Below are 15,567 nucleotides of genomic sequence, written 5' to 3' on the forward strand. Positions count from 1 at the left end.
ACAGCCTTGAAATATCTCTGCATTGAAATACTGAAGCCTTGGGCCATGGTGTAATAAGCTGTGAGGGACAAGATTGAATTCTGACTCACTTATTGTATGCCCCTCTTGTCTCCAGTCCTTCATAGCCTTGAAGTTTATTTCACCTGTCACTTAACATACGTTTAAAAGCTCCGCACTCATCTTGTGCGGCTTTTGCTGTTCTTCCAGTTTGCTTTAGAGGTCTTTTCCAAACCCTTCCGAAGCTCTACTGCTGCTCCAGCTTTGGAGTCTGCTGCACATTTGATTAGAGCTGACATCATACCAGGGAAACCAGTGCATGTGAAAGCAGCCATCAAGAATGCAATCCCACCCACCAGAGAACCATTTAGGCAACAGCGGCCTCACCTTAGCAAATTTCAAATATAAACATAAACGATCTTTAAAATCTATTTACCAAACAACAAGGTGTCTGTTTATTCTAAAATTTCAGTTTCATTCCGAAAGCCCTGAAGTTGCAGAAACAAAAGCTTACGCCTGATAGAGAAGAGCCTGTATTGCTTAGCAACACAGGCTGCGGCTAACAAGAAACATCGCAGATGGATGCCAAATCAAACGCGAGCTGTCCTGGGCCTTCAGATTAGCAGGTGAAAAGCATGGAGTATTCTCAGGATCCAAAGCCAAGAGTGTGCCACCAACACCACTACGGGTGCTAGCAGACATTGGGTAATTAACAGTGCAAATAGCTAGACTGAGACTTCTGCCTCTAGGAACAAAAGCTGCAGGTTCTATTATAATCACCCAAGTTTACAGCACAATTCAGAGTTAAATAAGAAAAAATTACTTCTCCTCTAATCATAAGACTACTGATGAGTCTAGAGATATGTTACATTTTCACAGCAATCATGATGTCTAACTCAGGACAGGGGCTATTCATTGAGTAATTTCATTTACTGAAGTCACTGCTTGTAAGTTGTTTGTTGATGCTTGGTTTGCACTTCCTTAACTTAATAACTTAAGACTTTCTGCTCAACATTAGGATTATACTTAGTTTAACAAGGCTGCAATCTCTATCTGGGTTTTTGGGGGCTACAAAAATACAAATTTTAAGCAACTGTAATAGGTGCAGGCACCAAATCATTACCCTTCTGTTTTATGAAGCCATAATCAGATTCCGCTAATGAATTCATTTTTACGCTCATAAAATTGTGAGAATGATACTATTGCTTACTTTCACATTTGGCTAGTTGAAAAGTAATAGCCGTTGAATAGTTAATAGGCAGTCCCATTTCTGACTTATATGGGAACAAAAAAAAAAAATAATCGTAATCTGACTGGAAAACAAGAACAGGAAATTTCCAACGAAACCTAATAAACAGAACTGCAAGACTATATTGAGAACATGGAATCAAGTAACCAGCCTCTGCAGGGCCTGTGCAAGGAACTAGCACTTGTCTCTTCTTCCAAAGTTAGTGTTACTCCACTTTAATTCTAATTAAACAGCTTAACTTAAACAGCTGTGGAGGTCTATCAATTGTATATTTTTTCCTTCACATGATAATTTATGATTATAAGGAAAAAAATGACAGACAAACACTTCTGCTGGGCGAGAAAATATTGCAAAACTGAATTGATGGAGGAAATAGTACTTTTATTTATCCATCTTGAATGCTGCAAATGTGCCTGTTACTGCATTTTTAACACCACAAAACGGTGAATCGGACGTAATTGAGAAGCCCCTTCTCAGACACGTTCCTTCCTTGAGTTATAAAGTCAAATGGAGCTGGAAGCTGGATTTACTGCTTTCACAGAAATGGGATCCGGCCTCTGCAAGGCAGCAGCTCCTGGTTGCTGCTGAAGTTTAGACTTCAGGCAAAAACCTTTGCCTTTACACAGAGGCAAGATGCTGCAGATACCACCACTAAAGTTATCTTGTTTTATACGTGCAGTAAATCCTGGCTCTCAGCTCTTCTTGCCTTCCTAATTCAAAAAGAATCTGAAAGACTGATTTTGTGCTGAAAATGGAAACTCAGAGGAGTATTGACTTTGCCTGCTATTGATGCTAGAGGCATACAGTCTCCAAGCTGCAAAGACCTTTTACTACTCAGGACATCGTCTTGCAGCAGCTCCTTCCATGCTCAGCATGAATTGCAGGCCTGGGAGAAGCGTCTCCAGCACAGTCCACAGCACCCACTGCCTTCTTCCACAGCACCTGCAGATGCTCCCCCGCTGCAGTTCTCAGCTTAGCTGCCTCCCCCGCCACAGCATTAGCATGGGGGCGGTTAAAAAGAAAAACAAAAAAGCAGGATACAATTCTGCCCCATTATACCCCACCTTAAACAGTATCGTGGGCTGTAGCAAGTGAATTCCTGTGGAGGATATCTCTGCTGGTGGCTGAGGGAAAGGAATGGTCTCACACAGCAAAGCTGCATTTATAGAAGACATGGAGATATCTGGGTACCTGGGATATCCTCTGATATGAAGCCTCACTTAATCAGCTACCAACTGTGTCATTATCATTGATGAAGACTAATTCAGGAATGGGATTTCAGTAACATCATCCTTAATGCAAAAAAAAGGGCAGTTTCACAGTCAGGTGGAGAAGCAGTTGGACTTAGATGATTATTTTAAGTCCTTTCCAACTGAACTATTCTATTCTAAATTTATGAGATGAGAGAAGATAAACTTAAAAACTGAGTCCTGATTCATGACGAGTGTAACACAGGCTCACCTGGGTGTGGGGAAGCTGCACTCTGCAGTAGACCCTACAGTCCTTGCTCTCAGGCACCCAGACTGAAGCTCTGGCCATAAGAGAAGATCATAACTTGCCTCTGGCCCATGTGCTCGGGTTTTCCATCCCGTGGAGTCAAGGTACAGCAGGGAAGGGTACCCGGAATATCTAAAGTGCTCCTGTGCATCACTACAGAGATATAGCTATGGTGACTGTTTTATGCCTCAAAGACTAGCAGATGGCCAGGCCAATATTCCACAACAGCAGTATTTCTTGAAATACCTCTTCTCACCATTCGCTTTGTCTCCATTCGGTTAATGATGGGCCAGTTATTTATTTCTGCTCAATCACTGCTACATATCGGTAATGGAGAGCATGCAGAATGTGCAAAATAAAGGGAGTATCACCAGCATGTACTCCCTGTTTTATAAAGGCCCTGCATCTCCTCTGCAAAGACCTACACTGATAGATTAGAGCCAAGCAGAACATCTCACTAAGGCAAGGCAAAACAGAAATAGCAGCTGAGGGCTTTTGGGCAATTCCTTTAGACACAACAGTCCCCTCTAATATCAATTAGCAAACTTTCAGTAAAAGAAAAGCCATGTAATTTGCAAGTAGATCAACAACAAACAACACTGAGTACATGAAATTAACACAATGGTTAACTTCAGGAAACAAGACACACTGATAAATAAGTATGGAAAACCAAAAGCTATGCCTAAATCTGACCCAGACTTAGTGAACATATTGCGGACATTCCTGAGCACTGAGAAATGATAACCAGTAATATTTGCTAAACAAAAATAGATAAGGGAGCATATCTATTTTTACCTCCTCTACAAATGCTCATAGGACCTGCTTATATACATCATTCTGTTTCAACCTCAAGCAGATGCAGTTAATTAAATCAGAAACTACAAACAGGAAATTATACACCTCTAAAAAACACATGGTACACCTGTTAATAATGAACCCATTGAAAAATAACCCTACCAAACAAATTCTGACTTGCTTCTCCACAAAGAGCATTTTAGGAAAAAAGGAAGATAATACAGTCTTTAGAGGATGTCATTAAAATGAACTATTAAGAAGGGTTGTTTTTCTGAGAATAAGTATTTGATATTAAGATGCTTCCAGTCAAAAGTATAAATACAAAACTGTACTATTCTGTATTGTCTCTATGTTTTGTGGTCTATGGTTCCTTAGGGACCTACATAGGGATTCCACTGAATGTGGAAGAGTATAAAAGTTGACCAGAGGGCTTTAATATTAAAGAAAGGTGTGACATGCATCTCCCCCTGCTATTTGTCTATATAATTACACTGATTTTTGAGTGGGCGAACATTTTCATATCTGCCCTTAGGAGCAGAGGGAAAGCGAAAGCAAAGATCAGAGGCAGTGACGCTGGTTTGTGGGGCAGATGGAGGAGGAACACATGCCCTGCAGAGAGGCCCAGGGCAGGAGGATGCCGTGACCTGCCCTTGGGCAACCACCTCCTTCAGCCCCCTGTGGTGGACCTGCCGGCGCCTTGAACCAAGAGCATTCAGCACTGCTCTAACAGTCTGCAATAACCTTTTGGAGCTGGGAGGATGTTGACAACAACTGTTTTGGCTCAGTAGTTTTTTGATAACATGAGGAACTGGTTGTTTCTGTCAGAAGCGTGGAGACACAGCGCTTCCCTTTTTCCTCAAGATCCGCCACTGTTTTCCTACCGCTGCCCCATACCTTTGCTGAAGCACCCAGCACGAACTGTTTCGCTGGCATTCCTTCCTTTAGGTGACTAACTGAATAAATAAATATTTCCTAAAGAACCAAAATAAGTTTTAAAAATTCTCAGCCTTCTCAGATGCCTCATCCCTTTATTACTGTTATTTTCAGGTTTATCCAGTACCTTGTCAATATGCTAAGAAAACTCAGTAGTTTCATCTGTTACTATTTGCCTACCCACAACATGCTTATTAGCACAACCACATGTTGCTGATGTTGAGCTCCTTCTAGTCACACTGTAAACCTGCTGACTTTTTCCCCCTTTACAAAATAAAATCACTACTTTCACCTAGAGAACACTCACTATTTCCCAGTGCAGTTCTTTTCAGAACCATTATTTCTACCAAAGATAGGAGTTTCCACAGGGAAAATGAAATGACTGCATAGTAGCAGGAGATGCTACGTATGCTTTTTAGCTAAACCACCTTCAGCAATTTTTTGTAGCGGAAGCATACAGGGCCTGCTTTATTAATAGCTACCTATTAAAACTATATTGACATTAAAGTCACTACTAAGTTGCTACAGAAAAACTACTCAAAGTTTTGCTACCTACACAGTAGCACTCACTCTTCTATGGTTTTGCTTAAAGTGATTTTCTTTTTGCTTTTCTGTTCAGTGAACTCAAGACAACCATTTTTAGAGAAGTGCAATGAAATGCATTAAACACAGGCCCTTCCTAGCTGGTGTTCTCCAGTTACAGGGCAAATAGTGCAGAACGGTAGTAGAGCTGAGCAAAACCCAAGCCCTCCAGGAATTCTCTCCCTCACTAATAATTGCTGAGAAGTAAGAGCTGAGAAGTAAGAGAAATACATTATTCCCACACTATATCCCTTAGTGATCAATTTTGCTCCTAAAAGGATGTATAACTCACCAACGGTTTGACTACTGCTTTTAAAAAATAAGATGTGTAAATACATTTGCAAATGTCTATGTACCTCAAATATCCCACGTGCATACAAACCCTAAAAACTAAAACTGGATTCTGGTAGGATTTTTATTTTAGGTTTTCATATAGGTTCTACTGCAGCAATAAAAATTAGGTTTTGTCAGTTTGTCAAGTAGCTAGATACCTTGAAAATGGCAACTTCTGATTTTAAAACACTCAAAACAAATCTGAGTTCAAAACACATCTACTAACAAGTATTCCCCCAGAAAAAAGGAATTTAAGACTTTTAGAACATATTCAACATAATTAAAACTGCCACCGCAGATAAGTTAGCCTGCATTATTTTACCTGAAGTATGGTTTTCAATTAACACTAGCATCTTTTAGTTTTGCATTCTTACAAAATTCCGCCTGTTTATAAATTTTGTACATTCAAAAATGTGCAACCTTACTGTAATCACATATACAATTTGGGCAACAACAGGCATTAACCCTCAATTTATGAAATATTTAGGAAGTACAAGCCTTCCGCATTAAACCAGTCTCCATCTTCAAATCATGGAACTTTACATATGGAAAAACTAAAATTGCTTCAGCAAGCAGTAGGAGCAGAAAGGTTAGCAAGTCTAGGATTCATGCAATAAAGATAGATTAATTTATATTTAATTCCCCCAAATGCAATTTAATCTTAAGTAGTTTGGCTAGCTGTACACTCTATTTTTTGTTATTATATAAAAAGCTTCGTTCCATCCATTCATTAAAAAAAGGCAATGAAAACTTAGTTTTAATGGATAACAGTAGTAGCAACAACATATAATTAGATGCTGAAACAGGATGCTTAACCACAGTGGGTTAAACTGATCCTCAAATATAATTTAACTGAAGTAAATAGAGTTACACCAAAGGTGGCTTTTAGACATGAGTAGGTTTAAACTAATCATTATATTTAGACAGGTTTCACATAGAAAGCTGCAGCAGCAGCCTTGGGATTTTTAGCTGCCTCCAACTGAAGCAGTATGCAAGTATCATCTATTATAATCAAGCAGGCATCTTCCTCAAAATCTAATTTCTGCTTTTTCAGGGTACAGTGAGCTTTTCATGTCTCATTTTTCATAGTATCTATGTTAGTACAATGCACAATTTGCAGAGAGTAAATGCCATAGCAAACAACGGTAATAACCGATGAGTCATTTCTATTACCTGCAGCAAGAGCAACGGCTATCGCCTGTTGGTTTGCAGCGCACAGGATCTGGACACCCAGCGCAAGATGGGGACAGGTTCGTCTCACCGCGGCGCTAATGACTGTCATCGCTGCCGTCACTTCAGGCCCAGGACACACCGTGTAAGGAAGATCATGCATGTTTTCTACTATCAAGCCATCCTGCGGAAATTATTATAAAGAAATATGATTAAACTGGGAAAAAAGGAACTTAAAAAAAACACAGCTAGTTTACCATTACGCTCTTCTGTATTAAAAGACAGACGAGTTTAAAGGTTTTCCTTCAAAGGAAGGAGGATCCACAGTAAATTGTGTTGATGCATACAACCACTTATAAAAGTGCTTTCATCAACAGCACAGTATTTGCAGGGAAGTCATGAAGAGAAATAAATGTGATTTTAGCTATACATTCATCAGTTTGGTTTCTTTGATCCATCCTAAAATGTGAACTATAGGCGAATGAGTTAAATCCTATACCTCATTAAAAATAGCATAAAGTCAAACTTCAATTATCCAAGTGGAATATAGGATATTGAGTATGTTTGGATAATGGAGGATTTAGAGATAATCAAGGAAATTTTCAATTCAATTAATGTCAGAAAATAAGTGTTATTTTGGATAAATAAAGGAACTTTTTGTTTGACTATTATTGTGCCTATTTGCAGTGTGCCTAATACCATAGTATTAATTATTGACATTTCTCCCATTCTGGACTCAGAATTACTTGAAGGAAGATAATGCTATTTATTATCTACTGTACCTCTCACTCCACGCAGACATACTCTTAGCAAACAATGGAGTGATGATAAAATACTCTGCTGATATAATTTATGCAATTTATTAAAAATCTTTGTATACTATCTGGTACCCTGTACTTTTCCAATCATTGTATAGTACATACCAGAAAGTTTTCAACAACTATAAATTATATATAATTTTGGCAAGGTCTAACAACAAAGAGTAGAAGTATAGCCATGAAACATATTTCAAGCCTGATGTTTTGCATTTGCAGTGAAAATGTTAAAAGAAGCTAGAAATTTCTCACCTGCTTCTGTCTAAAAATACAAAAGTTTAATAGACAAATTAATTGTGTATATAGAAAATAAATTCCATTCCCTCTGGAGTTCTATCACACATCTTAATCCTTTAAAATGAGAGCTTTATATTTCAAAGATATTGTAACTGAACCAGAATAGAAAGAAGAACAATTGGGGAAAAAAATACAAGTAGAGATTAAACAAAGAAGTTTGGTTGATAATAACCTAGAAAATCAGGAAGGGGGTAAAAAGAAGGTTTCCTTTTAAAAAAAACTTTCATGTGTAACGCTTCTTTAATCTTTGTTGTAGTGTAGAAGCCCTTTTGGCAGTAAAAGATAAGACAGTATATAAAATGCAGTCAGCATTTAATGGCTGAATTATAGGCTAAGCCACAGACATCATAAATGAACACCTAACATGGAGGATGGGGAAAACAGAATGGAAATAATCCAGTGGAACAATATGGTCAGTGCAAGCACAGGACCCACACATGTTCTGTGCACCAGCATACAGCTGCCTTTACCAAATGACTTACAGCTGAGTATTTAAATGCACAAAATACATGCTACCTTAAAAACAAGAGGACACAACCTATTAACGGAAAAAAGTGATCTAATATTATGAACACCCAACATTAGACCTATGTGCTATTTGGTGCCATTCATCAGCATACTTAATTACAGAGTTCCAGTCCAAGAAAACCTCAACCAGGCAAAGGAAAACCAGATATGACAAATAACCAAAACATCTGCCCTTGATTTTATTTCTATGTCCAATTCAATGTATGATTTAACATCCACACTTCTCTACCCATGATGGGAGGCAGCCATATAACAAACCAGTCCTCAAAAAACCCACAGCACGAAAAAAAAATAATAAAAAAAAAATCACAAACTTTTAGTCAGTTTCTCTGGAATGATGTCAGGACTGTTCCAACAAACCTGAACTGACCAAATGGTCTTGTACCTCAGGCACAACTACTGAATCCTTTGTGGTACCAACCCTTAGCCTTTTGCCCTCTGTACACATCAATATATTAGGTCTGTCTAAGCAAGAATGCAAAGTTTGTCCGTAGTAGTATGGAACAAAAGGATTAATGTGGAACTGTAATGTTTTAACAAAACAAACGCAAGAACTGCAATGTACACTCAAACCCAGGTAATTCCTTGAGGCCACAAAACCTGGAAGCCCTTGGTCCCTGGCTCAAGAACGCTCTACTTCGCAGACTTCACCAAACCCTGGATGTCTTGGAAACCCCAAGCTTAACATAAGGGCAAGGATCTCAGATCTGCAAACCAGAAGCCCCGGCTTTCAGGCAGTCAAAAATCCCCCTCAACAGACACACATGAAGAAAAGCATCTGGGAACGGGGCCTTCAGATGACCAGCTCATGAAGAGCCACGCTAGTAGCTGAAAAAGCAGGAGAACGGGCTGTCAGAATTCCACAGGAATTCTGCAGTGAAACTGAGCTTTACGTGAGTTGCTACTACTTTGACAGCTCAGGATTTGCATAAAGCAAGTTATTCCATTAGATACATTAATGAATTAATTCATTTAAAAATTAATTAAAAACCCTAGCCACACTAGTGTGCATAAGAAGTATCTGATTGAATTCTAGTTCAAAATGCAGGCATATGGGAGAGTTCCAACATTTCCCTCTTTTGCCTTAAACTTACTATATTCACTTTTCAGCAGTTGTCTCTTTCTATGGCCTCAAGGTCCACAGTTACAGTGAATATTTTTGGTGTTATTTTAATAATGTGTTATTCTTTTAGTACCATCCGATAGACTATGTTCTTTTGCATATTATGTTTTGTTTAATTAAAAAAGAACAACATATGTTCTGCAATACAGAGAGCTGAATTACAGATGCATTAACTCAAAGCTTTCTTTCATATTTTATATAAAAATATAACACCACAGATTTCTGTGTTTACTGAATTGATATGTATGTAAAACAGACTTCAGTACTATCAGACAGCTAATTAAAATGGTGGAAAGAAAACAGTTATGCTAAATTAAAGTTCTTGGAACTTAAGCTTATAGTTCAGAAGTCTATGGGTACAGCTACTGTATTACACCCTCCAAAGCAGAATTTATTTAGATAGTATGAGATAAAACTCTAGCACATACCTTTTGCGTTCCTTTTCCATTGAGCATTAAGATGATTTAAGTGTTGCTTCTATATAATAGCCTTATTACAAGTAATTCTCAAACAATATATTTCCTTTTTACTTTGAATGACTTCTGAAGTGCTACATATGTGCAAAGTGCCTCTTGTATCACAGTTAGCTACTAGAAAATAGGTCATTTAAATAGCTCTCTGATTATATAGAAAAATAATTTCCTTTGCTTTACTCCACTTATAGAAATGACCTCTTAAAACACTTCAGCTGCATGCACATATATCACAGTAGAAAAGCCTCAAAAATAGTCACAAAACTAAAAACCACAACAGGTATAACAATCATACAAGCTTTAACTCAGCATCTACCTAATGTAACTTTTACCTTGGGCATCTTTAACCCCAGTGTTTTCCCCAACAGAAAGGCTTTACCTACAAACACATACATACCAATATAAAGCTTTGCAAGCTCAAAGCAACTACTCTTTCCTACAGGAAGAAAGGGGCTTTTTGTACCATACCCATTATTCTACAAGCTCAGGTATGCACCAGGACAATTACAACCTTTCCCCCACCACAGTCATGTGCCCCTTATAAAGGAAATCAAGTGCCTTTGTAGAGCATTTATTTGCTGTGTCTAGGCACAGCTTCTGAGCAATTCCTTTAAAAACTCTACCTCTAGAGCATGAGATTAGGGCCTTAATATAGATAAGTACATATCTTATGTTTTCCTGCATATACCATAGGCAGTAGTTGTGGGGAGGGTTGCCTACTGTTTTGTTCTACTGCAATATAGCTAAGATTTGAAATGTTAATTTCTGTAATTGAAGTGATAACTACCTGTGTGTTTCTATGCAGAAATACTAGCTTATTCTGTCTCAACTGTTATTAAACTCTAAGTAATTTGAATTCCAACTATCATTGTAGCTATAAGAGTAATAGGCTTGAAACTTATAATTTTTTAAAAACTTCAATGTAAAACAGGTACTAGCAATTCCTTCTCTAGGTGCAGAGCCAAAAGAAGGGTCAGGAGGATCAGAATAGCCGTGAATGTGCCTCTACAGACATCAATGGGAAAAGAAGCAAACCTAAAACTTTGCATGGTAAGAAGCACCATGATATTTGCAACTCAATGCAGCTCTGTAATTTTGGGATTTTTTTTTTTAAAGAAATAGTCCTACTTATGTATCTCTAACTGTCTTTAATATGAGCTACTCAAGTGGCTACAGCTAGATAACAGGGACTAGTAGTAAAGTGATCTCTATCAATGAAATCAGAGGCAACTTGTGCTCTATTTTCTGGCTACAAAGTAAGCATCACCCAGGCTGAACGGAATGAATAAAAGTTAACTTGAATATATATTTTGCATTTTTCTTAAGCAAAAACAGATAGAAATTGGAAGGATCATAATGCCTCATAGCTTGCTGCTTATAAAATCTTGTTTAGGGAATTTCATTGTTTAGCAACACACAAGTACAAAGCATATACATTTTGAGCACAGATGGCTTCCTAACTGAACACTCACTTGTTTTCATTACTGTGCTCTAATATCACAAATCTTTCATATTTATTATGTTAAGCTGCTAATGTGCCAGACAAGTCACCTTTTTCTGAACATACTAAGACTTACTTCCAAGTGCAATGCATATTGAGTGAGCAAGACCATATACTTTATTTTTAAAAGTCAACACCAATTCAAGTAACTTGAGACAATATGTAAATATCTAGTAGCAGCAAGCTGGTTACATATCTTCTTAAAGGCTACTGTAGGCGGCATTTGGAAAGACTGTCAGTAGAAACATCCATGGAAAAAACCTTTAAGTTTCTAGCTCTTCTTCTACAAGAAAAACACACAGCTTAGAAGTACTCACTGGGAGTACTGAGGGCGAAACCCAAATATGTTCCTATTACAGAAGCAGGATAGTCAGTTTGGAATAGTGGTGATCTTTGTGCAAAAGCCAGGAAGCTCCTGAAGTATCTGTAATGAATACTTGCATTTCACAGTAAGTACCAGTAAAAACTAAACAAGTGAATTGCAGAAAGTGTTAGGCAGCCATACTGATATCTATGGAAGCTTTCCTCATTATCTCTGACCTTTATGGCATTAATAAAGGGTTTGTTTGTCATACTGCTGTAACACTATGCTGTACAGACCTTTAGATTAAAGATTGGTGTGGAATGTGTACTGATTTTCTTGTGACTTCTACAGGAAAAAGACTAAGCATAACTTTAAGCCCTGTATTTGTCCAAATGTGTAGAGGAATGACTGCATTCACCTCATCTGCCTACCTGAGAGGTAGGTTTAAAAATATATTAAAGTTCAGAGACAGTAATGCAGTAGAAGAAAAGGTAAACCAGTTAGACCTGGAATAGCAGAATTCATTACATCTGTTAAAAAGATAATAAAGTATAAATCCCAATTTAAAATTTTGTGTTACTACCAATTTTAAAGCTTGTCTTAAAACTGTTCCAGCTTTGTGCATGTCAGCAGTGAAAGTAACTGCCTCTGTACCCTCCCTCACTTTTAGGTATACTTGATGTTTTTTCCCTGCTGCTAAAGGTTTCAATGTGCAATTAGTATGTAAGAGAAATGGTAAACAAGCACTGGAATGTGGGGCAATGGCTTTAGGAGTTACAGATCACTTTTGTAACCACTTCCTCTAACACCGGAAGATGGAGACTAGTACTTGCCACTCTTCTCATGTAGATCAAATCACACTATACCTCATGTTGACACTGTAACTGTAAAGACAAAATATAAAGTCACAGTACAGAACACAGCTATCGCACACCTGTTCTTTCAACAAGAATGAAAAGGAAAAAAATGTACTCATTCTGTACAACTTGCAGTTAAGAGATTATTCTAACTGGGTGAACATCTTGCACGTGCTCATCTGGTTCAGGAGCACTGAAGACCGCCTGTGTAAACATCATTCTTCTGCACTGCCGTCTGTCCTTTCAACAGCTCTGTTCTCAGGATTCTTTCCTAATTCAGCCTTACTAGTGCTCTGCCCATAACCTACTCTGTGTGACTTGTCTTGCATTTTGAACTAGGTCTTCTATAATTCAGATTAAGCTCTTATATTCAATTTTGTTCACTCTGTAAAGTAGCATTCTAACTTATGCCACTAAAATGGTTTCAACTGGTTTGTTATTAAAGTTTTGCAGAAAACAGCTGCTTAGAGCTACTTGTTCATTTAAGACATTTTCAAACTTCAGACATTAGGACACCTTACCATGCCAGAAAATGTAGGCAAGTCAAAGAAGCAGCACGTCAACACCCGAAGACAATGTGCTATGAAATCTTTAAAACATATCTGACCTTTCAAAAGGACACCCACCCTGTTAAAATCTACTGACTCTTGAAGATTACTACACCATTTTAGGTCCAACAGCAATTCAGTCAGTAGTACCTGCCTCTTCTTGCCTCTGGCCGAGACTGGCCTTTTGGGCTTTCTCTTCTAGATGCACAAAGCAGGCATCCTTGCTGCCAGGGGGCTTGGATAGAAGGGTTAAACAAAGCAGAAAGGGGGCTAAGCTTTTTTTTTTTTCCCCCCAGTTCCTGAGTCTGTGGTGTTTTGGTACAAACACAAACATGGGGCAATCCTGCAGCCTAGAACTGACTGAGGTATGCATGCAGTGCCTCAGCTGTGCACATGGCATTCCTCCCTGACTTCATGAAACCAGTGTGTTGTACAGAGCTAAAAATACAGTGGCTTGTCAGACTGGATGATGAAGTATTCTACAGCCAGATACCTAGAATGCCAGCAACCATCCGGTTTGCAGTTAACTTTCCTTTCTTTTTTTTTCCGCCTTAAATTGACTTGATTCTTAGAAATTAATGGTAATTCAACTGAAGCAACTTGAATTGCATGATTTGAATCTAAGCTTTTTCAATTATTTTGGGTGCATGTGATACTTAGTTTTTGTATTCTATAAGGTCTACTTACTATGTTGAAATAAAAGATGTGGATTTAAACATCTTCCTAAACCGTGTGATTGAAGATGCTTTTGATGAATCATTGACTCAATTTAAAATATTGGCTATGCAGAAGCAGCTTAGTGTAAATGCTGCCATAGGAAGAAACTTACAACTCCAGCATCCTTGTAAGCTGATGCCTCTTGACAAGCTTCATCAATGATCTGGGTCAATGGAAGAGAACTTCTTGGTGTCCCTGCAAGAATAATTCTGCTTACCCCAGGGCACACACAAACCAAAACCATGAACAGTAATAGCTTTCAGGTAGGAAGACAGGATAACTACAGGGATTGGCATACTGAAATAGGGAGAAACAGGGTAAACTTGCTAAAAGGCTGCTGTGTCTCCTTGTGACATCCCTCAGTGGCATCTCTTTCCTTACCTGAACTTGACGGATCTGCTGTAACCATTCAGCTTCTAAATCTAATTCACAAACTGGAGGAATATCTGCTATAATCTCTTATTGTACCAGGTCTGCTCTTAGCTTGTTATTCCTGTACTTATTACAGCTTATCCTGTATTAGTGATGCTCTGTGCAATACAACCTATGGCAAGATCGACCTCTAGGTCTGCAGAATAGCTATGCAAAACACCAGTCAATTTAAAATTAGTTAAAGCTATCTTAAACTCTAATCTAAAAGGTTGATTGTATCTGATATTCAGTTTAAGTGCTTCATGGCAGAGATGAACGCGCGTGGGTTTTGTTGGAGTTCAATGAGTTTCCCTTAAGATCATCTCCAAAAGTCTTTTCCGATACTTGGGCTCCAAAAGCCAGGCACCGAGAGTCTGAAACAGGGACTGTCAAGAGCCCTCTGGCAACGTCGTTAGATGACCTGATGTCACAGCGTGGGAAAAACTGGCCATAGTGCCTGGAGGCTGCTTCTGGGAAAATGTGGAGCACAAAGATCTCTGGGCACCATGCGGTCAATGGGAAGGTCAGCTGCTGTAATCAGCTCTGCTTGCCCTGAGCCGGGGAGGAGGGTGAGCAGGTCCGGGTGGAACAAACCTGCCCGCTGTCTGAGCCTCCTCTTGCATCTCAGGGCCTGCGAGAGCTCAGTCCAACGTCTATCCCGTCCCAACGCCCCTTTGCGTAATTTCCTAACCATTGCCTCTTAAAACACGGCAGCGGAGTCACCGACACCAGACCCTGGTTTTCTTAGTCTAGCTCCCTACATGGAGGATCTCCTGCCTCTTTCACCTCTAGAAAGGGGAGATGCCCAACCCCGTGGCACCTCACGAGGGCACCGCTGAGGGGACGGGCTTCCCGGGGAGCGGGCTTGGCTGCGGGGGCCGCGGCCGGGCGGCAGGAGGGCCTAGTCCCGCCGGCTGGCCCTGCCCGGCCGCCGCTTACCTGGCAGCGCTCCCACATGCACCACCCCGACGACGGCCGCCTTCAGCCGCCCGAAGAGCCCGGGCAGCCGCATCGCCCTGCGGGGAGGGAGAGAGGGAAGGAGCGTGTCAGTGGGGCGGGCAGGCCACGGCCAGCCATGGCGGCGGCCCGCCTCCCGCCGCGGACAGGCCGGACCCGGGCTTGGGCCCGTTCCTGCTCGCAGGCGGGGCTGGGAGGCCCAGCCCCTCCGCTCCCCTCACCTCAGCTCACCCCGCCGCCGCCGTCCCGCCGGTGTCCACCTGCGCCGCCGCCGCCGCCACCGCTTCCGCGTCGCTGACGCCGTCCCCGCCCCCGGCCCGTCCCCGTCCCCGCCCCGCCGTCCCCCGCCACGGGATTCCCGCGCCCCGCGGCGCCCTGCGCCGCTCCCCCAGGGCCCGGCCGCCGCCCGGCGGGCAGCGCCCCGCCGCGCCCCCCGCAGACCCCGCCCCGGCCGGGCGCCGCCGCCGGCCCCCGGCGCTG

General features: G+C 40.5%; 1 protein-coding gene across 6 annotated transcripts in view; it reads right to left on the bottom strand.

Moving 5' to 3' along the window:
* Nucleotides 1-15,432, bottom strand: part of LOC134515466 (uncharacterized protein F13E9.13, mitochondrial-like) — a 55,192-nt gene extending 39,760 nt beyond the window's left edge. For 3 of the 6 annotated variants that reach the window (XM_063334466.1, XM_063334464.1, XM_063334467.1), the window contains exons 1-4: nucleotides 15,309-15,426; nucleotides 15,070-15,146; nucleotides 13,832-13,914; nucleotides 6,560-6,740 (exon numbers count right to left, since the gene is read on the bottom strand). In XM_063334466.1, coding sequence (XP_063190536.1) covers nucleotides 6,560-6,740; nucleotides 13,832-13,914; nucleotides 15,070-15,142 — 337 coding nt within the window. In that variant the 5' untranslated portion in view covers nucleotides 15,143-15,146; nucleotides 15,309-15,426. Of the gene's footprint in view, nucleotides 1-6,559; nucleotides 6,741-13,831; nucleotides 13,915-15,069; nucleotides 15,147-15,308 lie in introns of all 6 variants that reach the window. The other 3 variants (XM_063334465.1, XM_063334468.1, XM_063334469.1) reach the window with 3 other exon arrangements.
* Nucleotides 15,433-15,567: the final 135 nt, after the last annotated feature.

The sequence above is a fragment of the Chroicocephalus ridibundus genome, chromosome 4 (assembly GCF_963924245.1).
Source record: "Chroicocephalus ridibundus chromosome 4, bChrRid1.1, whole genome shotgun sequence".
NCBI classification, from domain to species: domain Eukaryota; kingdom Metazoa; phylum Chordata; class Aves; order Charadriiformes; family Laridae; genus Chroicocephalus; species Chroicocephalus ridibundus.